Source organism: Dromaius novaehollandiae, chromosome Z (assembly GCF_036370855.1).
Source record: "Dromaius novaehollandiae isolate bDroNov1 chromosome Z, bDroNov1.hap1, whole genome shotgun sequence".
NCBI classification, from domain to species: Eukaryota; Metazoa; Chordata; class Aves; order Casuariiformes; family Dromaiidae; genus Dromaius; species Dromaius novaehollandiae.
Window position 1 is genome coordinate 22,922,551 of NC_088132.1, and position 26,081 is coordinate 22,948,631.

At 38.9% G+C, this 26,081-nt stretch overlaps 1 protein-coding gene across 4 annotated transcripts in view; it reads right to left on the minus strand.

Annotated features, from left to right (window-relative positions):
• SLC24A2 (solute carrier family 24 member 2) overlaps window positions 1–26,081 on the minus strand; it is a 114,574-nt gene that overhangs the window by 24,813 nt on the left and 63,680 nt on the right. For 3 of the 4 annotated variants that reach the window (XM_064502844.1, XM_064502842.1, XM_064502841.1), the window contains 3 exons: window positions 14,329–14,379; window positions 8,188–8,283; window positions 6,038–6,126 (listed from right to left, as the gene is read on the minus strand). In XM_064502844.1, the coding sequence (XP_064358914.1) occupies window positions 6,038–6,126; window positions 8,188–8,283; window positions 14,329–14,379 (236 nt within the window). The remainder of the gene's footprint in view (window positions 1–6,037; window positions 6,127–8,187; window positions 8,284–14,328; window positions 14,380–26,081) is intronic. The other variant, XM_064502843.1, reaches the window with a different exon arrangement.

Here is a 26,081-nt window from a genome sequence, read left to right on the forward strand (position 1 = left end):
AAAAGGAAAAAAAGTGAAATTCACTCAAGTGCATGAACTGTTGTGAAAGTTATTAGTTGACAGTGTCCTTGACTCTGTCTTGAGGTCTTACACAGTGAAAAAAGGATGAAAGGAGGAGGAATAAGACTCAGGAAAAACATTAAGGTGAAGAAAAAACAAAAGTCCTAAACAAAGGAAAGGAACTCATGACATTTGGAGTGATGTACTTTTTTAAAAAGAAGTTTAATTTACCAATACACAAAAATTAAAATAAAATACAAAAACTGTTTTTCCCTTTTCTTTTGGTTTCAGCCTGATCCTTCCCTTCATAAGGGGCCTTTGTTCAATATCGTGCTTTTAAAGATGAGGACTTATGTAACTAAGATGGATTTATTTGCATATTCTTTTTGTCATTGTGGCATACATAATTTTTAATGTACTTAATTTCTGACAATTATGAATCATTATTTAGATGCTTATATCTAGGGATTTAGACTGAGACACCATAATCTGTGCCAGTGAAAAGTAAGAAACCATGCAAGTATCACAGAAAGGTTGAGGTGGGAAGGGACCTCTGGAGACTGTCCAGTCCAACCCACCTGCTCAAGCAGGGTCAGCTACTGCTTGGTTGCCTGATTTTCGAATATATCCAAGGATGGAGACTCCAAACCCTCTCTGGGCAATCTGTTCTGGTGCTCAGTCATCCTCGTAATGAAAAACATTTTTTATATACAAATGGAATTTCCTGTGTTTCAGTTTGTGCCGGTTGCCTCTCATCCTGTCTCTGGGCACCACTGAAAAAAGTCTTCTTGACCCCATCTTCTTTAAACTCTCCCTTCAGATACTTATGCACATTGGTAAGATCCCCCCTGAGCCTTCTCATCTCCAGCTCTCTCAGCCTTTCCTCATATGAGAGATGCTCCAGTCCTTTCATCATCTTCATGGCCCTTTGCTGCACTCTCTCCAGTAGCTCGATGTCTCTCTTGTACTGGGAGCCTAGAACTGGACCCAGCACTCCAGATGGGTCTCACTGGCAAAGCAGAAGGATCACCTCCCTCGACCTGCAACACTCTGCCTAATGCAATCCAAGACGCGTTGTCTTTCTTTGCCACAAGGGCACGTCGCTGGATCGTGTTCAGCTTTTTGTCCACCAGGACTCCCAGGTCCTTCTCTGCAGGGCTGCTCTCCAGCCAGTCAGCCCCCAGTCTGTCCTGGTGCATGGGGTTGTTCCTCCCCGGGGGCAGGACTTGGCATTTTCCATTAACGAACTTCATGGGGTTCCTCTCTGCCCATCTCTCCAGCCTATCAAGGTCCCTCTCAACAGCCGTGCAACCATCCGGTGTTTTAGCCACTCCTCTCAGTTTTGTGTCATCTGCAAACTTGCTGAAAATGCATTCAGTCCCATCATCCAGGTCATTCATGAAGATGTTAAACATTGGTTTATGTTATTGGTGCCAGGATTGACCCCCGGGGGATACCACCAGTGACTGGTCTCCAGCTGGGCTTCATGTGGCTGGTCACACCCCCTCTGAGGCGACAGTTCAGTCAGTTTTCAGTCTACTGCACTGGCCACTTGCTCAGCCTGGACTGCATCAGCTTGTCTACGAGGATGTTATGGAGACGGCATCAAAACCCTGAAGTCGGGATAAACAACACCCACAGCTCTCCCCTCATCCACCAAGCTGGTCCTCTCATGGAAGAAGGCTGTCAGGTTGGTATGACTGTGCTTCTTTTGCAGGAGGGAAAAATATAAAGATCATAGTGAAGCTTGACAGTGGAGGAGAAAGAATTGGATTCCCATGCACATCTTGTAGATCCTCAGTGCAAACACATTTTAGAAATACTGGATGATTTGCTGTGGGAGCACAGCTATACCCCAGCCAACAATTTTCAGGACAATTTTTCCCAAAGACAAATTTGCAGCTTGATTCCTCAGAAAGTACAGTGCCTCTAATCTTTTCAAGTCTAAGTGAAGGTCACTGGGACGTGCAGGCACTAAGAGTAAACTGTCTAAAGGTATTCAGGAGTCTGTCTACCACACGTAAAGAAATACGCTAGCCTAAGTAGCATTTATGGGTCACAAAACATTTCTTTGGACACATCCAAGTGTAAAATTGGGGAGAAGTGATTTTTATACTCCATTTCTAAATTTTGACACTATGGTACTTCTTTTTGCATCAAGGTAAAGAAAAACCATCAAGAATTCAAGCCACCAGATCAAATTTATGCACGAAGCGGAGGCAAACGATGTTCAAGGTCAAAGGGTGGATACTTGTTCACAAAAGGACCAAAATTCCAGAGTTTATCAGTCAGGACTAAACTGTAACGAACCACTTCTTGTGGAGGGAAGAGGAGGAAAAGCTTTTGTCAAAGACTAGCTGGCATATTAGCCTATGCCTTTATTATTACTTCCCAGAACAAAGCTGCTCCTTAGAACTGGTACCGTTATCTTTAAAAACATGCTATTTCCTAGAGATATGAAGTGTCTGCACAGTTTGGAGAAGCTAGAAAGAAGGCTCAGGAGGGCAAGGACCAATTTCCCTTCCTCTAATTCTGATTGTCGTCAAAGAAAAGGCCATGGGAATGCTGTGTGTTTGATCCTGTTGTTTCCTACACTATTATAATTCAGGAATAATCCTATTAGTGCCCATGAAGTCAAAATAAAAAGCAGAAGGAAACTGAAGAGTGCTGAGTTCATCTGTTTCTGTTTTTTCTCTTTATTGTTTCCAGGAAGGATGAATAGCTACAGAAGCGGTTAGATATTTTGGAAACAGGCAGACTTCACCTTTGTGCAAGCTTTGCTTGAAATAAGGTAAACAGCTTTTCCTTGGACGTCAATGGGAGGAGGAGAGGATCTTGTTTTTCTTTGCTTTTGTCCCTCCTGACCTTTATTCTTGCTCTTTTTATTGTCTAAATCTCTCTTCCTCTCTCTCTTTCTGTTCGTCATCTCCTACCCTTCTCTGTGATCTGCTCTGTGTTATTAACTTTGACTGAGTATCTCAGAAGGTCCAGTGCTGGCTTCAGGGTGATGCCACAGCTCAGAAAAGCAAACCAAGAAGTTGTGCACAAACAACTAGGCAATACGTTGGAGAGGTCACTGTACAGTTGAGAGTACGAACAGAGCTTCACACGGAAGTGAGGTCCTAAGTGCTAAAGAGAACTATTTATTTTTAAAATAAATAGAATGGATGAGCAGCTAATTATTATTACAACTTGTTTTATATATATATATATATATATATATATTTAAATTACAAGAATATATTCCAGCATATCAATAACTGAAGCAGCCTGAGATAGCAGCAACTGTCAGATTATCACTGGAAGAGGACAAAATTAGAAAGGCCATTAGGGAAGGAGCCAGCATGGGCTGTCTCAAAATGTTATTAGGGGATTGCTATCTGTTATTGTGACAGCAGACACCTAAAACCCTTTCTTTCAGATTGACAGAGCTGAAACTGCAGAATCACTCCTGCATCAGCTGAAGACCTCCCTGCTCGGTCTGTCTTGTCATCCTGATAAGGATAAATAATGCATCCCACCTCTGACACAGCACAGTACATTTTCAGAATGTCCTAATGCTTGCTGAATTTAACACAAAAGTTCCAAAATCTGCCTCACAGAAAATATAAGATGTCTAAAGGAAGTTGGGAGGAGCAGGGGGGATGACATTGCTGAGTAATTTATTCCTGCAAAATTTTATCTATTTATCCTGCAGTTGTTTGAAATTGAAACTACTGCCTTGGATGATGAGGCTGCTTGACCTTGCAGATTTCTGAAAAAGCTTAGAAACCCCTTCATTGTGATGCAAAAAGATAGCATATGGACACTGCTGTGAGCTGTGTTTGCTTGTGATTGCTTTTCTGCCATTGTTCTCACTGAACAACCTCAGAGAAAAACCTTACGAGGCAAGATCAGTTCCATTCTTAAGCTTCTCTCCTCCAGATCTATTTGAATTTTGTATGTTCCACATACTAATTTCTGTACACCTGATCTGGTTGTACAAAGCTATGCCACCATGATATCAATCTTTAGGAACAGAAGTCTGAAAAATATACTGCTTTGGATTTCTTACTTTTTTTGCTAAACTAAAAAAAAGTCTAAACATATATTTCAATGCAGTGGTGAAGCCAGACTCTCAGAACAGGGTCCGATGGATCTGAAAATTGATCTTTACTTAATGTTAAAAAGTTCACTGTTAAAGTAACGTGCAAGTAGAGTGCTGAGAATTTTTATTAAATAGATTATACTCATCTTGTTTACCTAAGAATAATGTTTTGTTGGTCTGACAAAGATCTTCTATGTGGCTTGTCAGTCTGGATGACATAGACTAACAGAAAATATAATTAAATGTTCTCCTCCTTTCCACAGGAGATTCATTATCATTATGTGATTATTCAGGATATCAAAAACTATCTCACTCTTTTAGAACCTCAGTCTTGATTCTCTGTTCCTATTTCCGAGATCAAAACTGTCTGAAAGCAGTGAAGAACTAAAGATATCTGTCCATATTTGGTGCACCAGCTGGCAATTGGCCATAATTATCTTGTCATTTTTCCACTTCTGGCTTTGTAAAGCAAACAGAAACTCTTCCTGGAGACATCCTACTAAGTATCATGATGTTTTTCCCCAGTCTTGAAGACAGCTGCACAAAATTGGATGACCTCACCTGTTGTAAGTATGCTCCAGGAAAAATTATATTCCTTGTGAGGGATAATTGTGTTTAGGAAGTGGCCAACAGAAATAACTAAACACTGTTACTTATACACCACTGCAGTACTTTTCAAGGAAAGAATTTTACTCAGCTACAGTGACATTGCTTTGGTCATGAACAAGTCAAGATTGTTTCTGATTTAGATCTAACAATCTTAATAAATGAAAAGTAAGTGAAAGCAACTAAAATATAAAAACTAAACCCTGGACTATTCAAATCAAACACAGCCATTGCCCTTCTACTTCATGATTTTGCTGCATGTAAACGCAAGATAGCTCATCCCGCTTTCAGCAAGGGGAAGGTCCTGCTGTGGCATAGACACTGCCCAGGCGTCTCCTGCAGTAACTCTCTCGTGTCACTACAGCTTTAGGAAAAGGCTGAGAAGTCACTGCACAAACAAATCCATTATACAACCATTATACAAGCTTCTGTGTCAAAGATTATCTTTAACAAGACTTTTCCTGTGTGTGGGGGCGGGTTTTGCTCTCTTCGTCTAAAAGGGCAGTGCTCAACTTTAGCAAAGCCAATTCACTAGCATTTTTCCACTCGTTTGCCTATTTGGGAATTAGGTGGGGTTTATAACATCTAAAAAATTTTGAATACATTAAAAAAGGGGCTGAGACGGACAAATTTTGCAGTCTGCTACACTTTAAAATTACAGCTTATTTAACACAGAACAGAAGTTAGCTCATCTTTCTAGCTATTTCACTAGCTGTGTGACACAGTTATGCAATTACTTGATTATTGTCTACAAAAGGTACATGTTAAAATAAGTAAATTTAAATATTTAATGTTTTCTTTTGCAGAGTTTAACTCTCATGAATGAGAGTCAAAGAAACACCAATACAGTATATCTCATTTAGCTTAATTTGTTACCTGTCTCAAGGCTTTTCTTCAAAGACAGAATTGAGAAGGAGTTCATGTGCAGTTTTTTTGTAACTACTTTTAACTACGCCATGAATTACAGCATCAGAGGCCACCTCTTAAGAGAGCAAGTTCTGTGCAATGTCATGATACACAGACAAGCAATTTACATTAGCTATATTAAGGGCTATATTAAAACTTCTTGTCTGATAAGCAAAAATACATTTCCTAAAAGAATCCATTCCAGACTACCAGACTTACCTCACACTGAAGGATAGAAGGGGCATGAGAAAAACTTTTTTATATGGCAAAACATGTTCTCAAACCTTGGTTTTGTTGAAAATGAAGATTAAACATATTGTAGCCAGTTCATAACAACAGCTCCTTGCTATTAGGATGTGTAATTTCATGGAAAAGCAGAAACAAGCACAGAATATATCTACCAAAATTAAAATTAAAAAGAATAAAAAAGACATTAACCTCTTCTTCGACGTTATGGGCGATTCCATTCTGCACTGGTCCTGAATCACTTGGTGGTGTTACTGCAACTTCCACTTTTGCACTTTTTTCTGTGGCATCATCCATAAACAGGAGCAGGAAAACAATAGAACAGAACATTATATAACAAATCCATTAGTGAAATTGCTGTCATATATACAGTCTGTCTAAATCATCAAATACGGATGGTGGACCAATACCTCCTTTACAAAAAAGAGAGAGAAAAATCCTGGCTTCTTTTTGACCAGTACATATTTTGAATACAATTCTGATCAGTGGTGACTTTGCTGTTGAAGAAACTATCCTATTGGCACTTATATTCTAGAAATATTTAAATTATTTTACAACTTTGGAAAATATCTGATGCTCTTAACTTATGCTTTACTTACGCTAAACCCAGTCAAATTACGGTAAGCTGAGTTTTTAAGGTAAAAACTGACATATAGCATTCTACCCAGATAGTAAAGAACATATCAAACATAAAGAACATATAATTTTTATAATACACTACCTTTGCAGCCTCTGCAGAGGTGTAGTGCACTATACCTTTGCAATTAGTAAAGTTACTTCCTAACAGTATTTGTAATCCTTCTGTTTCTACAAATACGTGGGAAAAGAATAAAAAGATGAGCTAATACCTTCATAACAGAATCCTACAGCCCTCATGCAAAACCTTTACAAGGATTAGAGGGAGAAAATAGCCTTTAGGTTCTGAATCCAGATTTATTCATATTTATTTGTACCTTGACTATCTCAGAAATCTCTAAACAATAATTATCTCTTTTGATATGTACTAGATAAAAATGCCAATGGCCAAAAATCCCTTGGACAATATAAAGTCATAAAGCACTGTCTAACTTGGGTTCAATGTGCCTTGCGCACAGAGGTAAATACGGCTATGTGGTTGCATTACTGCTACCCTGAGATTATTCTTAATTAAAAATCTGAGTGGAGTGCCAAACTATCCATAATTATTTCAATGCATTTGGGTTGTCTCTTAACCCCACACTCAGCATTATGGTGTATTAACAGAGTATCCCATCCAATTGCTTGATTCTGCAGGCAAATTGTATCTAAATATAGCACAAGGTCAGAGAAAGTATCAACTGATAGAACAATTCAGCTTTTATCAGGCACATTTGCATCTGGTTTTCTCATGCAGCAAACATGTAGTGCTAAAGTAGAGAAAAGAGAGGTCATGGTAAGGATTTCCTTTTAATATACATGAACTTTTGAACTAAAAGACTTATTCTTACCCTTAAATGAAAACCATAGTAAGCTGATTTTCTATAAGAATAGCACACACGGGCCTGACTGAGTCTCTGCAACTTGCAGATGCATGTACCAAAGCCTAAATGTGGAAGTTTTTTTTCTTTTTGTGACAAGAATGCTATCACCTAAAATATGTACATTCCTAGAGCAGTGGTTCTCGACCTCAGGAGCTACGAAGATTCATCTATAATATACAGCAAGTGATGTGTGCAAAATTTCTAAGGGGTTTCACTTCTCCACTGGAAAATTCTTAGGGCTCCATGAACTGAAAGGTGCCGAAACCTGCTTTACAATAGATAAAACAGTGCAAATTATGTATGTGGCAGGGTTCATTATGTACATAGATAGGGGGAAAAAAATCAGAAAATGAGCTGGTAAGGCTATAAACCAGGTGTGGCTACCAGGGCTATTCGTCAGGCCTGTGGGGATGCTGTGTATGTGCAGAACTGCTGAGCAAAGCAGGTTTTGTTTAACACAGCCTATTACAGGGAAATAACGCAGCATGGTCTGACCCTGTGCCAACCTTTCAAAGTTCAATAAATTCACTGAGTTTTCAAACACAAACTTAGAGTAAGTTTTGCCTGTCTATTTCTCTCACGCTAAAATCAGCATTGCATCTTTCTCTGCGTTTTCCCTGCAGGGTATCATTCTAACGTCTCAATCAGTCTTTCTCTTCTTGCATGTCCCTCCCAGTCCTGTCTGTATGTTTTACACTCTTTCCTATAGGTAATCAGAATACTTTTTACTAGCTTATCACGAATAAAGTAGCGGGGGAAACTTTGCTCTAAGGATTTTCAAGCAAAACAAGACAGTGAATAAGCCCTCAGGGACAAGTGGTAAATCTGCACTGCAGCACTCACCATGATTAGCAGCTCCGTTCCGCCTCTCACTGTCTTCCACCTGGCACTTCTTTTTGGCAATCTTATGAAGGATTGAGGCCCTCTCCTTGAACCTTCCTAAAAGAAAGCATTGTCATTATTTAAATGCAGCCATTTTGAGAGGCTAGGTTTCCTTGTGATAAGTTGGGCTCCATAAATCAGTGCCAGTAATCCATTTCCATCCCTTCCCAAGCAGCTAACATGTTATTAAACACTATCTGATGTTCTGATATATACTTATCACTTACATACTGTCTCTGATATATACTTATTTTTTTCTTTTTAACAGAAATAAGAACATAAAAGTTTTTTTTCTGAGAAATCAGCAAATAATTGAACAAGAAATTGAAAACAACAAAAAACATTGCTTTTCTTCTGAAGCAGTCACTGAAGTTCCACCTATGAAAGTGCTGGTGTAGAATTTCAGCCTAAACAGAAGATGAATAAAAATAACAAGCACAGTTTCAGGTCTGAATTAGCAGCACAGTAACACAGAATTTCAGAGGAACCCATAAATCATATCATACTGATTGTGGTTGATTTTGTCACTTTGCATTCCGCTGTGCCCCTGTGACTACTACTTGCAACTCATCATCTGAACTGTCTCTGGGGCAATTTGTCCCATCCTGAGAGACAGGTCTCAGGTCCTGTCACTCTATCGGTTGTTGAGTCCAAACTAGACAATGTCAAAGACGGCAAACATCAAGTGAAATTAACTCAGTCCTTCCTCTAGGTTAGTTATCTTATGTAAGGACTCTCTGGATAGCTTATGACAGTTTATGTATTGTAGGAAGATGCTGTATGCCTCCTTTTCTATTTTTATTCTCATTGCTATTACTTTCCTGGTCTTTTTTTCCTCTTTGTTTAAATATAACTGGATAACTACAGTACAGTACACTTCTAATTAAAAACACTAATATCATCCAGGGCTCTTGTGTGTTTTAATTCTTCATCTCCAGTTAAAAAAAAAAACCTTTGAAAGCTGTCCAACTGTTGCTGTCCTTGCTGCAAAAAGAATGCTGGCTTAAGGCCAAAAGATATTCCAATGGAATCAAATAATTGATTAACAGTGGGAAGTAGAGAGAAGTCGTGAATGAACTCAGCGAGCTGGGTAACACAGACTCACTGTTTCCAAGTTAAAATACAAGGCATGCAAGAATGAATCATGGGTCAAGAAACAAATCCTCTCTTGCCCTCTCACAAATGGGAGCTTATCAGAAACAACAAAAGTACAAGAAACTGTTTCAAAACTCTGTACCAACACTTTCATATGCACAGAAGCTGCATTCTGCTGTGCAAAGGGACTAGCAGATATCATTTGTTGGGAAGTGGAATTAATTTGTCAATGGCAAATCACTTCAAAAGTAATAAAAATAATACAAAGATCCAATAAACAGATGCAAGTGCTGCCCTTTCAGCAACCTCTATCTTAATATAAACACCAGAATAACAGTTAGCATTTAAGAATACATTGCAAAGATTTTCTTTTTTGGTATACAATGCCTCGAGTAAAATTGCCTGCAGAAGAGCACTGCAGAATAGAACACAGTGATAAACAATAAGTCATCTCCTTATTTCAGTGCACAGGGTCAATGCCAGAGATTTTAGTCAGAAGAAGAAGAGAAAAAGAGCTAAAGAAAGGAAAAAGAAGAGAGAGAAAGGGAAATGCTCAGGTTATGAGATGAGCTGAAGAAAGAAAGAAAAAACAGAGAGAAATAGAAATAAAATAATACTTCCAAATATTTTAATGCTGAAATGCTGGAAAAGTCAAGCCTGTTTCTAACTCCATTTGAAGCACTGTGACAATTAAAAAGAGCTTATCCAGAAGCATGTGTAGATTTTCAAAGGTGCCTGCATAATTTTCACACACCTTGCATGTCAGTTTGCTCATAGATTGCTGATGGTAGGTTTCAGAGTCCAACCTGGCTTCACATATTTGAGGATTTGGCTTATGATGCCACAAATACACAACTGCATTTTTGGAAGCAATGCAAACGAAGGAACTGAGACACTTTCTGAAAATGATCTGTGGAAACATCCACCTCTTCACCTACTCCAGGCTGGTTTTAATTTAAGGTTGAGTTTTAAACAATTTAATTAAAATAAGGCAGAGTTTTACAGGGATACTCTTGTTTTGTTTGGAATTGTTTAGTTTTGTTTGGAGAAACTGGAGCTATTATTGAACTGAAAATGAAATGTCCGTACAGAGATTCACTCTGCTTTATATGAGCTTAAAACTTGAAATTGCTTTCCTCAATTTTTGTCACATTGTCAAGGGCCTCCTTCCATGCTGATTTTTTCTTTAGAAGGAGTTTCCTACCTTGACTTTAACATTGTAAGGTACACATCCTCCACTTCATTTGGGAGACTGTTCCACAGTTACAAGTCACTGTCATGAAAATTAAACTGATCATTTGAAATGGAAACACCATTTTTCTTCATTTTTCTTTCTTTGAAACTGCTTGGTTTGTCTTACATAGTTTTACTTCATTCTCTTCCGTTTGATTCACTCAGTTTAGGTGAACAAGCAGTGGAAAGAAATGATTAAAAGACAAAACACGGACTATCAAAAGTATAAAACTGAAGTGCCATTGCAGGAAAACACTATTGCTAGTCTGCATGAGGGTAGTGACATCCAAGCGGAAGTGGAGCCTCTTCTTTCCCTTTTCCTCCATCAGTTAAAAAACAAAGCTAATCAAAACTTATTTGGCAAAGGAGAAGTCCAGGCATGCACAGACCTACCAGGTCATAAGATCATATTTCTAAATCATTCACATTTAATAGAAAGCCTCAGAGGTTTAATCTTAGGCACAGATCTTCTCTCATGCCTTTTTCTCATCTTCAGGTGGGATTACTATGATAAGCCACAGGAATTGTAACTGTTCTTCTTTCTAGTAGAAGCTAGAAGCCTGGGTTTTGTCTTCAACAGTCCTATGTACTAGAGGTTTGACTACCTAAAGTGGTTTTTACATCACCTGCTACCATGAGAGTTCAGGTCAATGAAAATTCTTGACTCTGCACACCCCAAATAGGTTAAGCCATTTCAGAAAACTCTTTAATTAATCTAGATTTGCTGAACTCAGACTGATTCTGCAGTTTGTTTCAGTCTGGGTGGGATAGAATAAGAAGGAATGGGGCATCAGGGACAGGCTGTTGGCAAAGAAGGCAGCTTAAAGCTAAATTGGTTATATCTGAATACATGCAAGCAAATGAGCATTGTATAAAATACACGTGCATTCATCTGCGTAAGTAACTCCACCTGGCACCTCTGTGAGTTTGTCTCCTGATCAAGGTTATATTAAAATTCCTTTGATTGCAACCCAGATTACAGATTCAGATTGTCTGGGTCAAAAGCCTTTGATTTGACAGAAAAATATTTTGGGAAATTCACTGGTTTAAAAAATTCAAGACTGTACCATTTGTCTGCTTTTCAGTCTGTGACTAAATGCAAATTACTACATCTGTGCAACACTAGCACTGCAGCCAAGCTTTCATGAGTCACAAGATGTCAAATTTAAGGCTGTCTAGGCAACCTAAACTGTGCCTACCTGGCCTATTGGTGGCCAGTTAGGGAACGAAACTATCTGGTCACAACTGATCAGTTCCAGAAATACTCCTTATACCCTTTCAGCTTTAATGCTCAAAAGTCACCAAAATGTCACATGAATGCATGAATCTGCACATACTGCAGATTTTTCATGTTCCCATCTGGTAGGGTATATTTTCTCTCCAAGCTGGGCCTGTTTAATCAACAATTAATCTAAAGTCAGTTTCAGACCAAACAGGAGCTAACAGAACAGCAGAACTCAGTTTCTAAGACCAAGAGCACAATGGTCTTCTGACTATTTGGCTATATTTGGTATTGTCACCTTTTGCCTCTGCTGCTTCGGATGCAACAGCAAGAATTGATGTGCCTTGTGTGTCTTCATCAGAGGATTTAAAGATTTGTCACCTCTCTTCACTTAGGGTCTGGGGACCCTGACATAAGAGTGTACTGTACTAGAAAAATAAACCCACGGATTTATAATTGGGTTTACACATTCCTATGCCTAGCAAAATATAAAAAGCTCAGTTAAAAAAGGAAGATAAAGAAGAAAAAAAGGATGATGAAAAGAAGTGTGATACAGAGTGATGGGGATTATGTTTTTGCATATCCAAATGGAAAGTTCAAAATACAGCATGCTTTGATCTAAGTTCAGCTTCTGGGATACACTATTCATTATTTGCTTTTTGAAGACATGTAAAAATGATGATGACGACAGTTGTATTTGGGAAGCTAACCCATATCACAGACTCCTGTCAGTGTTAATACTCTTAAAGACAAAAAGTGCTCCTTCCTTATTTTTGCTACTGGAAGAAAACATACAGTAGGTCTTGGATTATTTATTCATGAAGGGTGCTCTCTAAGGTGACATTGAATATTTATAGCATTATATTCAGTGTAGGCACGGTAATAGTATATAGCAGTTGTACAGAGCATACTTACATGGATATTTTCCCACAAATAGCTGTATTTAACTAGCATTAGGGTATTTATGCGACTCAGAAGTATATTAATGTGGTGACTACTTTTGAAACAGTAGACTTTTAGTACTTAAGAAAAAACAGAAAAACCTCAGTGTATCCAGCGCTGAGGCTACGATAAGAAACAACATTTGTAACTTGATTGTGATAAATACTGAGATGAGAAAATACCGCAAAAACTTTAGCTCTGGTAGCTGTATCTGAATGGCCTGGTTTAACAACTTATTTCAGATGCTTGAGAGTAGTATTTAAACAACTTAAACACCAATATGTCCGGTCAAATCTCCCCCTAAGAATCTATTATCTCATGTCCATCCTTGTAAATGGGACAGTGAATTTGCCAGCTGGGCAACCGTGGATAGTGCTCCAGCTTTCCCTGTCATCTGTATGCGCTGGAGCTTGCACCTTCTCTAGAAGAAATCAGCATCTTGCAATACCGGGCACAAAGGCGGCAGGAACTGCCTCCAACAGCAGGGCCCAGAACAGTATGGTTATATTTCACCGAGTACCAATAGCACGTGTAGAAAATGGGAAATAGTCAGAATCTAACACTTACTTTCCTGGAGAAATGGTCAGGAGTAAGTCTCATAATGAAGGTTTTCTTAAAACATTTTAAAATCAAGATTAGTCTAAACTAGAAAATAATCTAAGCAAGAAAGTAGCTATCTTTTAAAAAAAGAGAATCGAGATATTCATCATACATTCCCACAATTAAACATAAATAGCAATAGGTGGTCAACTTTTCCACAGGCCTCACGCTTATCTCCATCTTCCAGCAAGCCACTCACTGCAAAACCGAGCGCTCATGAAACCATCTGCCTGGTGCTGTAATCAGAGAGCTGCACAAAAGGCCTTGATCCTACCAACAATCAGGTCTCAGTTGAGGAAAACTTCCCAATCACAGAAATGCTGAGTGGACTCAGACTGAAGCATGTGGTGGAAATTAAGCATATGCCTAACTGCTTTCCTGAATTAGCATTATAAACAGCAATGCTTTTGACTCAGCTGAAAAATTCCCTGAGATTTCATTGAGCACTGATTCAGGCCCTAATTACTTCCTACTTGTATTGCAGAATCAGGATTTTATATAGTTTTTGTATTGCAATTCAGCATACAATTAATAGTCTAGAAATAGTGAAGCCTAGTTTTTTAAAAGTTTATTCATTACTTTTGAATAATACAGAAAACTGAGGTAATTTAATAAATGTTCTCAAACTGAGTGATTTGAACATCCACATATGAACTCATCTTCTTGAATGCACTATAAAACATGACATAAAATAAGCAACTCTAAGCTATATTATACAGTTCAGTATAATTTGTGGGTGTGGATTTGCATGTATGTCCTTCTTTAATAAACACATTCTGTTGCATTTCCTTGTCTAAAAGAAGCAAAACTGAAAAGGTGATGACAGTAACCTGAACGGAGAGCGACAACTGATCACACTGACAATGAAATCATGCAAAAAAAGAATTATTCAAAAATGAAGAAAGGGAAAATAGGACAAAGTAAAAAGAAAGAAAAAGCAAACACACAAAAGGCGCTTAAAGAAGGACTTTACAGAAAGCTCATACAAACAATTCTAAAATATTTCTTACCTTCTTCAGTCATTGTGTCATAATATTTTAGGTTTCCATATGATCCAAGCTCTACAACATCACAGTAAAAGACACAAAGATAAGGAACCAGCAGACAGTCAAGAAATGTACATGTTTTTGCATGTGCTTCATAAACTTCACAGTGATTATGCAAAAAAATTCTGCAGGCCAGCGAAACATGGATTACAGAAATAGCAGAGCCTTTCCCCCTAGGAAATTTCACAAGTCACTTGGTTTAGATAAATGACCTGCTCGAGTGAGATCTCAGGAGAAGCACTGAAATCTAAAATTCAGCCTTTTCAAGGTGATTGCCAATTTTGGTGCCTCCATACATAACAAACCTTGACCAGACCTGATCACACAATAAACCTCGACAGGACCTAATCAGCAGGAGCTTTGGAAACTAAGGCTTTTAATGTGTCTTAGGTTAGGCATCCAAATATTTAGGCATCCAAACTAAGCAAAAAAATGCATTATCTAAAGAATTAAAATTCTTTATATGAGAATATAAATCTTCTTTTATGAGATGCTGTCTCAAAAACATTCTGATAGCAGTGCCGATGCTGACTTGCTATATAGGAGTTACTTAATTTGATTGCTCTCCTGTGTGTGAGAGCAGAAAAACTGTATTTACTCAATTCATCAGGTATTATAACATCTAAATGAATTAAATCATTAATTAGATATGAGCACCTCACATTATTATGGTCTATCACAGTAGAGGAACGAATGGAAAGCAGAGCTCCCCAGCTCCTTAGGACTATGCTTCCATGTAACATAATCTTGTACAAAATCACTTTTCTTCTCCAGATGTTACTTTATTTCATTTCAGTATAAAACTGTTCTTTTTTCTTAAACTTTTGCGTGTATATCAACACAATAGTTAATATAGGCTTCGAAATTCTACAAAGCAGGACAGAGAAACATTATGTGCAAAGCTGAGGAATTTGTAGGCAATTTCACTCTGTTGTCATTCCCTATGTAAAGTTTTACAGCTGAGCTTCCAAGCATCCAACATTTGAAACAGTCTATAAAAAAATGGATAATTAACGATTTGATATTGGTGTTTTCTATGCAATTATTCTGTATGTTTATGAAAATACTTAAGCAAACATACAAATGCTAGTCAATTATTTTGTTTTTAGCTGATGTACTTTATGATCTTTCAATATTTTTTCCACATGGGTGAATTTCAATGGAAATCTTGCTTTTAGCTTTTAACTCCAACTGTTTGTTAGCTTGCAGATAGTTGAATCTGCAAAACAAACATTTCTTACATCTTTTGTACACAAAGAGAAAGCTTTATGCCATGTAACTGAAAAATACAAGCTTTTATTATGGTTAGAATTTTTAAATTGAATTACACTTGATTGTAAAGATTGCTTCAGGGGCATACTTTAACAAAATCTGTTACAAATAGTGACATACTCTTGCTTGTACAGTGTAGTCTGTCCTTATTCGCACATAAGTATGCCCATAATCATATGGCATTACTCTCAGTCTCTCAGGGCAAAGGAAGATGTCATTTAAAGAAATAATTTTATATATTGCTTTAAAATGATCTAGTTATTCATGTACTATTTTGTAAAGACGTTCTTAATACTGCAATATAACCTTGGTTGCTGCTTTTGTGTGGAAAAGGATGTTGTCCTAACATCTCGATTTTAGCCCGAAAGGTCCGAATTCCTCATCCGGGGAAAGCTCCTGATCACGTCCGGACGGACTTCCCCGTGCAAGGCGTCAGGAACCCGCTGTGCCGCCTAATACTGGGGATTTGACGGGCCCAAGCCCTTGGCTGCACCTGCCCTCACCGACCCCTGCCTCCACCCGGCCGTGACCAGGCTGACTGGAAAGCGGGGCGAGGTGTCCGCGGGAGGACGGGGACAGGAGCGAGGAACCAACGCCAGAAGAAACCTGGGGGCAGCGAGAGCGGTAAAACGCCAGTGCGTGGAGGAGGAAAGGCTGCGAGCGGCGGGGTGGATAAAGTCACGTCTTTCCCAAAATGAGCTGGGGGAGAGGGGAGGGATGGCGCTGAAGGCGGCAGCCGGGCTGCAGACCGCGGCGTTACGGCAGCGACAGCATGGGACATGGCGGTGGCAGCGGCAGGGACCTCTGACTGAAGGAAACAGGCACAGAGGAGCTGTCAGAGGGAGCCCACAATAACGGCAAATTACGCTAAAACTCCAGCAGAAAGAAAAGCAGCGGCAGAAAGGCATGGCAACTGAGGTGCTGGCAATCAGGCTTAGACCTCGTCTGCTTCTGTCCCGTCAGTAATGAGAGACATACGACAAACAGGAAGGAAGAAAAGGAGGCTCTGACCTTACAAAAACAGAGAAAAGGAACAAACAGATCCATGCAAGCATGTGACGCTGATGCTAGTCATGTCCTAGGCACTTGTACAATGCCAATAATTCAGCACGCCAAGCTTTAAACTAGGTGAATTCTCGCAGTTAGCAAAACTATTTCCAGGAAAAATCCAATGTTTTTGGTGAGATTACACTCCTCAAAGCTTTTACAGTCCTATACCCACAGCAGAATATTTTATACAAACAGCAGCACTGTGATGATGCTAGAAACTGTCAGCTGCACTTACTCACATAAACTGTTTTGTTGATTTCAACAAAAATATGTGCATCAGTGCTACTCAGCAACACCAGAGGTAAAAGAATTGGATTCTAAATGTGCATCAGTGCTACTCAGCAACACCAGAGGTAAAAGAATTGGATTCTAAATTATTACAGTCAATAAAGAAAACCTAACAACAAAAACACTCTTAAAGATCAACCAGCCAACTAAATTTGGCTTGACTTGGTACATCAGCTTTGTGTGGCGTACTTTTTCGAACACAGCTCCTGGAAGGCAGCTGCAGAAGTGACTGTCCCCAGCAGTTTGCATGTGCTATACACCATGGAAATATTTGAGAGCTAAAAGCTAGATGCCCCAAAATGGATCCTATACAATGTCACTGATTTTAAAGCCCTCTTCAAATTTGTTGCTAAGATACTATTACAAATTAATATTAATCTGATGAAAACGTTCCAAAACAAAGGTTTACCTAACTCATAGTTTACAGCTACACCCAGGCACTCTTACTGCCGCCAATGTACAGTACTCGTTTGCTGTAAAATCTGGGAGTAAATCTGGTCTTTACTGTTTATTTCTGAACTTTCCTATTATAATAGGATTCTGTTCAATATGATTCTAAGTAAACTAAACTGAATTGAAATACTTTTCAAAAGATTTTACTAGATTTGAAAACATTTTCAGCTGTTAAAATGATCTGATATTAAATGGAACTGGAAATATGAAATACTGTGATAAAGGCTATTTGGAAAGAGGCCAAAAAATTGCAACACTCTGAAAATTTGAGAATTCTAGTTTCATGAGGTTAGAAATTCAAATATACTCCCCAAATATATTCCTGCACTTTAAAAAACCCCATATTCTTAATGTTCTATGTTGCTTTTACTTTCACCTTAAAGATGTTTGCTCCAAGGAAACAAAGCCATTTTATTAGGAAAAAAAATTCTAATGACTGTTAGAATAAATACATGAAGCTCATTCCAAAAGTGTTGTATGAATTCCTATATTGCTAAAATCTTGAATTTGAATTCAATTTGAATTCTGAGTAATCTAAGTAGCTTGAAGACCTAGAGACTCTATATGTTTATACCTGACTTCAGAAATTCTGGAGATCTGTCTGACACTGATTTTATTTGGTGCCTACTATATACTTGGAATTGCAAAATACTTTAAAAAATCCTAAAAGTTTGAAAAATGACAGTTTTCATACTGATCACACTTTCCTAAAATGTCCCTACTCTCAAATTGGAAGCATTATAAGTCATCTCTTGCAGGTAACTGTGGTGGATCACAACGAAATATTCCCTTGCAGACTCTTTCAGGTTTGACGCTCCTTTCTGAAGCTCAGCGGGCAGAATGACTTTGGAGATCATGAAGAGGTTGTAAGGAAAGACGGAAAAACAAGATATTTTGGTTTTTTTCTGAAGTATCTGTCAGTTTCAGTGTCCTGTAAAACCACAGGGCAGCCAGAACGCCATGTATGTAAGCAGCCTCTATCAGACAATGGGGAAAAAAGCTGGGAACACCGACTTCTGATATCTTCTTCCTTCCCTTCTTTTCCTGGAGGACTGAAGTACTCATTAGAAATACACAATTATTAGTATGCTGCTTAAAACAGCACTGTCTAACCCCCCACGCCTCGCGGTTCCCACCGGGAGGGCCACCGCAGACAGCCTGGCTGGCAGCAGTATCAGCATCCCTGCTGGTCTCATGAAGCGAAGAGGATGCAGAAACGCAGCTTAACAGCCAGTCCTGGGCAGTCACACAGTCATTGAATTAATTTCTTCCTTTCTGCATATTTTCAGGCCAGCAGAGAACAGAGGGTTACTGCTGCAGGGTTAATTCCTGAAGGATTATGACAACATTTGCCCTATTACCTATTTTCTACCATATATGTAGTTGCTACACCATATCTAGGTAAACAGAAAGAGTAATATTGTTAGTCAATGGTGCTGTACTGGTTGTAATTTCAAATAATACACCTAGTTACTCAGTTTGTTTCTGCCAGGTGCATTCAATAAATGTTTCAGGTATCGTCTGTGGTGAAACACTAACTTCTGCCTGTTAAGTGTTGTGTCCCAGCTCCCACGGGAAGAAAGTGTAGCCAGTATTTCCAGCTCCGTGCTCTGCTGCCACGAGGGCCTCAGATATTGACTGCAGTCGCCCCTGGCTATGTCAGAAATGAGCCTGGCTCCGAGTTTATCGGAACACGTGGTAAGACACAGCTATTTTAAAGATAGCAACCTGTACTGCTAAAACTGTTTTCCTATAGATATTAACAGTGTGTACCTTTGCACAAAAAATGTTAACTCGGACTCTCAGAACTTCAGGAATTGGGCCTTTATATTGGTAAACACAGTACTGCATCATGGGTTTCTTACACAAGAACAACAGCACCTTACATAAAAATACACATCTGCATCAAAATTATTGTCCCATTTCTTCTATATACTCTAAGGGAATTAAAATCTTTGACGCTGACTTATTCTTTATTCAAGTAAAGCTGCTAAAGAGAAACCTCTGAAGATAACCCTTGATTTTTTAGTGCAAGTCCACTGTTGCATTTTCTTGACCTTCCTAGTGTCTGATTTCTGCAGTTGTGAAGGCATTGAGGCATAATCCTTTATTAAACTCAGTGGCAACTTGGCTTAAAAGGCATTGTGCGACATTTGGGAACAAGCAGGGTGGCATTGAGTATCTTTTCGTGTATCAATGAAGATTCTGCCTGCGTCACTGTATATGTCGACTCATGTATGACATTGGTAATATTGAGAAAAAACTTCCTTTAAGGTGGTAGGTATAGTACTGGTGGTCATTTTCAGCTCTGCTGCTGGACAGTGTGTAGCTGATTTCAAGAGCCAAATACCAATATACCAATAAAAACAATACCTTATAACTACCCTCTAAATAGCTATATATCCTGTAACTAGTCTTACAGCCTGCAAGGTATCAGAAGGTGAACACATCCTTCCCATAAACAAATCTTAAAGAGTGACAGTCACGCAGATACTGTGATGATGAATATAGCCTAGCAACATTGCGTGCAAACATCTTTACGCTTAAGGTTAGCAAAGGAACAGTTTCACAGGATTCAGCCTTACCTTTACCTATAGGACCATTCTTGTGAGAAAAACTGAGATTTTGCCTAAGTCTTTGTAGGTTTGGGGCTATTGGTACAGTGGCAAATGGAGAGTACAAATCTCTTCTGGGTTTTCATACCCATAAATTCAACCTGCGGAAGGTTGAAAAATGTAAGACCAAAGGGAGAAGAAAAATGAAAAAGAGGCTAGAAACTGATAAGTAAAATTGAGAGTGAACTTGCAGTCAAGAATTATGACTTGAAAGCAAAAAATCCTGTAAACATGAATCCTAAATCCTAACCTACTATTGGCAACAGAAGGGATTTGCAGGAGATTGTACATACAACTCTGGAAGTCAGTTCCTGACAGTCCTTCAGAGGAAGCAACAAAGCTTTAATTTGCTAATCCACACTTACTGTTCAGTAGCCTTCTGAGTGCAAGGGGGGACTGGCACAAGGAAAGAACACATGAAATCTGGTCCGAGTAGGCCAGATATTTTTTTTAATGAGGAAAACACACAATATTTCAGTTTTATGTCTATTGAAATTAACAGCAAGTTTTTGCTGATCAGCTTCATGAGAGGGCCAGAACAAACACAACAGAAAACTGGGAGCAGCTCTCAGTTAGGCAGAACAGAGGACCCCCCCTCAACGATGAGCGCTCCCTGCACACCGCCGCACTGCGGCATCCGAAGGCTACCGGCTGACAAGCCTCGTCCCCCAGGCCGTGGGGGCTGAGCGAAGTCCTCTAGCAGGTCCTGCCACTGCAATTTGCAATATTTCTCTCTCTAGTGCTTAAGCTGCCCCAGTCCATTTTCTCTGAGCTGGGTTGGAAAGCTCTCCTGCAAGCTATCAGGCAGACCCGAGCTGTGACATCTGGCAGGAAAGTGATGGTGACCGTAATAACTTCGTTGACTGGCTGGATCCAAAAGAGGATGTCTGTCCATAGCCAAGTTTTGACAAATGGATGAAATGAAAATTGGACTTACGTCAACACAGTTCTCCACTGGAAGCTCCAGCTTTATGTTAGTACTGCTTGAATCAAAATACGGTCCTGCGTCTGGGAACAACAGCGAGGGCAGAGGCGGAGCTTGGCAAGGAGAGCCAGAAGAAGTCAGCAACAGGATTTCCTAACTCCGATTTAGATCATTATTACTCTTTGATTATGCTGTCTCTGGAGAATTGAACTTTGAATCAAAAAATTAATAGAGCCTTATAGAAAACCTGGTTTTGGAGAGAAGTATGTTTTGCCTGTTTTCTTTTTCTCCCAGATGCTGAACTTGTTTATTTAGTAGCAAGCAGAGGAAGCGGAGCACTACTGCATTTTATTGCCTTTACTGCTTGGGCTATTGTTTTAATCAAGCCTCTTGCATTTATAATAATGACTTTCCACTTATTTATGTTCTGGATGGATTTCCTGGACAGCCGCCTTAGGAGTTTCTTCTTGAAGGATTTTCTCCTCCTTTAAATCTTTGTGATATGAGTTCAGATTTGTACTTACTGTTGTCACCATGTTTTATAGCATCTCCTTTTCTTCTTATTTTTTTTTAAAAGAAGGCTGAGAATTTTAGGTGAAGGACTTACATGAATTTATATTATGACATCGAGAAGGAATAGCTTCTCTCTTTCCTTAATCTTTTTCGTGATTTCTTCCAGCTGGTCTTGAGAAAATTCAATTAGCTGATCAGAGACCAGCCATAAACAAAAAACAGCCCACTTCAGAAATCTTGCTAGATCATTTGTCATAGCTATTCAATCTAAATTTGAATCAAAGTTGGATTGGTTTCATCAAAGAGGTTGGATCTGGAACAAAGAACTCTGAGTGCTAAAAACATGCCAAAGATCTGATAGAGATTAACCTCACACAGGTGTAAAGTAAGAGTCCTAACCTCTAGCAGAACTATAACAAAAGATAATTCCTTTATAAATGGACTCTTTGAGGTAATAGAAAAGTTCATAAATCCCATCAATTAAGGGATATCAGGCACTGAGTTTTAAAAGGAAGAATCCTTTTGAAAAAATTTTCTTTCGTCAAATCTCAGATTAAATTTGACTCCCACCTTTTGTATACTTCATAAACTTCTTATCTCCCTTGTAGATTACTCATTACCTACTTCATCTATCTCATCTGGAACAGTCACAGGCCTTGGACTGCTGTGGCACTTATCATGTATTACCACTGCGGCATGCAGAGGAGTAAAAAAATGTTACTTTAAAAGGCAAAAGATTAAAAGATTTTTTCCTGTAATGCCTGCAGGATAATCTAAATTATGCAAGTTATCATTCATTGTTGTAGCCTACATTTTTGCTTGTGGACCTTCAAGCTGCCAGTGTTCAAGCTATTAGAGTTATTAGAAATGAAAGAGAGAACTGCTTTTTTAAATATATATGTATTTATACATGTGTGTATATATACATTTATATGTATATGTGTGTGTGTGTGTATATGTATATATGTATATATATATAAAAAAATTTGTGAGAATGGGAATGCCAGGATGTAGAAGTGAAAACTTCACCCTCCTGATGATACTGGGATTGTTACCATCATTTCTGATGGGGCCATGATTTTGCCCAGGGTCTGTGGGGCCAGACACTTTGGCGTGCTGGACACCAGCAGCTTCAACTGCAGTGAACAGCTGTTATGATTTTCAGCACATCTGATGAGAACAATGCAAGGGAAATGCATGTTCTTCTCACAATCCAATCACAAAATCCACTCAACACTTGTAGGATTAAGCTATCTGCCATACACGAACTGTCCGAAAGGAAATGTACTGCTTCTGGCCTCAACAGAAACTTCCTCACAGCTACTGTTATTCACAGCTCTGTACAGGTTTATAATTTATTTGTGTTATTTACTGTTATTCTTAACACTGATATTCAGAATTAAGATGAAATTAAAATAGAAGCAGAACTCATTAAGCATGGAAATGCATAGTCAGGGTAGGTGTACCCTGCCCTGGGATAATGTTCGCATTTAAATATTCATGTCTTCCTTTCACACTGAGTAAGGAATCCCAGGATGAATACGCTGCCCGGAGAACAGCGTGTCACCAGAAAGTACCACAGAGATCCGAGGCATGAATTTTGCCTGCGGTGAGCAGCTTCTGTAGATTTTAGCTGAAGAATAAAACATGATGCATAGAAATAAATTGTTGAGAAAACTAACATTTACCACAAAACAAAGAATAAATTTCTAAATTTCAAAAGCAAGTTAGAAAAAAGCACCATAAAACTTGCATTATTTAAAATTTGCTACCTACAAAGAGCAATTCAGATTTTGAAAGTGACCTGGAAAGAAGGCTTATACCTGGGCTTATACCTTCCTCTCCTTCTAAAATATTTCAAAAGTGGCCATAAAGGCTTGAGAATGCATGTGCATGGCACTCTCTCCTTTTTCCTTCACCTTGTTTTCTCCTTTTCTTAGAAATTCATATTCACTATCTCTAGAACTAGAGTCTGATAGAGTTGAAATGGTAGCTTAATAAAAGTATGGGAAAACTGAGTTATTAGAAAGCAAAGAGAGAACTGTTCCTCAGTTTTTAAGTAGCTAAAAATTCTATCAGTGAAACTAGTGGAGCATGCTGCCTTCTTCTCTCTATATTTTGGAACCAGCTGAAGTTAAATAGACCTGACATTTATTGTTGCAGACTTTGAGTGCAACACAACAACTACAGGTTGTCATTGAGTTGCCCATTCCGAGAGAAATTTGGAAGGGCTTCTTGGTGCCCCAAGTTATGTGTAATAAAAATATATCCAGTTTTTCATATATATCATTACCTACAGATGTATTAGATGGATAAAAGTCCCAAACACTCTCGCACTATAGTCTGTAAAAGTGGAGCCACTGCCTTTAGGATAACCAAGACCAACATCCCAAAGATATGATGAGAATGAAGTGGTCCACACATGTAGGCTAAATAAGCCCACTCATTAAAAAAAATTCAGACCTCAAATTTCTACTTCTTTGTTTTTAAATGTACATTTACAATGAAAATTTAGATAAATCAACTGAAGCATAACTTCATAACAAAATTCTCTTCATTAGCTTAAAATGTCATTTCCTCTATGCCAAAAGCACACGTCTTTGTGGACAGCTCAAACTCCACAGCTGTTACAGTGAGATTTATGTCCTCAGAGTTCTACATGGAAGTTTGGAAATTCAACTGCTATCATTTTTGGCTTTGAAATCTTTAGTAACATTTTGCAGTTCTCTGGGGAAACAGTGATTTAATTTGCTTCTTTCTCTACTTTCTGATAGATATTAACAGGGCTATCTAAAAACTATCTCTGTCTGTTTAAATAAGTCTGCCCTTGATTGCACATAATCCCCATTTTCTATGTTACCTATGCTGTTCGTTAATGTGACAGTGTGGGCAGTTCTACCTTCAGCTTATGAATTCAGTTTAGTGTTGCAGATAACTGTGAAAGTATTCATCCCATCTACATCAAGCATGCAATGAAGCTGCCTAAATTAGGAACATAATTTCCCTGGGCTCTACCACAGTTAAAAGGTAAAGCAAAGGGGAAGGAGGCCTCACTGGAGAGAGATGTTCCTCATCACTGCCACCAATCTCATTTAGGTGCCTAAAATCATTCTCAGGAAAAAGCTTTCATCTTGCTATCAAGCCACCGAACACTAGCTGCATAAAGAGGGTATGAATATCCACCTTTGTCAGACAAGACACTCCATTTTGGTGGTAAACTTTATGGTCCTTTTTACTGTCTTCATACTGGGCTGAAATTCCAGAGGATGGAGATAAAAGTATCACTAGATAAAAGTAATTAAGAGCTATTAATTTTTAGGTGAGCCTGGCAGGGAGCCCCCAGCTACTCGGACAAGGACATGCAAACACTTCAGCCTTCAGCAGGAGAGAAAACAAGAAAGCTCGTGTTTTCCTGCTCAAAGGGCTGTTTCTCACTGGTGAGCCAGAAGAGGAACGAACAACTGTCATGAGCTGGGCTAGAAGAAGTGTGCTAGAAGAAGGATGTTGAACTCCTGTGGGAGCCCACAGATATGCCTAAAGGATACTCACAAATGACGAAGAATCTAGACTACAGAAATATGCAGAGTCATTTACATTTATTTCATCTAGATATTTCCCCGTGTTAGATAAAGCGCAGCTGTAGCTAGAAAACACAAAACAAATTCTTTTTTAAGGATTAATTCTTTCACCTCTGGCATTGCGCTGAGAAGTGCACTGCAGTCCCACAGCTGGAGCTGAGGAGACTGGAAACGCTCAGGCTGCCTGAGCAAGGCAGGAGCTGAGCGCTGCCCGAGGGCTGGCTGGAAGCTGAGCTGCCTGGCCTTACTTCTCTGAGGATATTCATAAAAAATAAACAACTTCGGCCAGAAAAGCTTCCTGATTAGAGTGAGCCCAGATAGGACGTTGCAGCTTAGCTGAGGCCAAGGGAAGAACAAGAGCACAAGGGTGTTTCAGAGACTGAGATCCAGAACTGGGAGCCTGCTGGGCTCCCTCAGCTCAAGGGCACGTTACCCAACCCCTGGCAGTCGGTGCTGGGGTAAGCTGGCGTTCTTCTCGCCATCTCAGAAAAGAACACAAAGAGCAGCAACAAATTAAGCAAGAAAGTTTGAGGTGAACTGAAAAGCTGAGAGATTCTTAAGATCGATAGCCAGGAACACAATAGGTTCTAGAGATTAATTATAAATTGCTACTGTGTCAAAAACTTTGAGAATTACAGCATTCTTTATTTTCCCGATAAATCATGAACATCGGTTTCAGGGTTTTTTCTGTCAGAGCAGTCAGTGACCATAGTTCATTTTTCTGCATTTAGTAAAGTAAGTAACAGAACTGTTAGCTCAGCCTTATGTAACAGAAGGTTACTTCTCTCACCGATACTATGCACCATATTTATGTTTAAGAAAAAAAAAAAAGGAAAGCAAATATGATAAGCAACAATTTTCCTGCAGAAGTACTGCAAAAAACTATCCTGTAATTTTACATTTTGGAAATGGAACTAGAGAAGGGAATAGGAGAAAACTGACAAAGATTCATATCTCTCACTGGGGACTGAGCCAGGGCAGAGATTTATATCATACTCATTTTCATGCAGAGGGTGCCGTTTG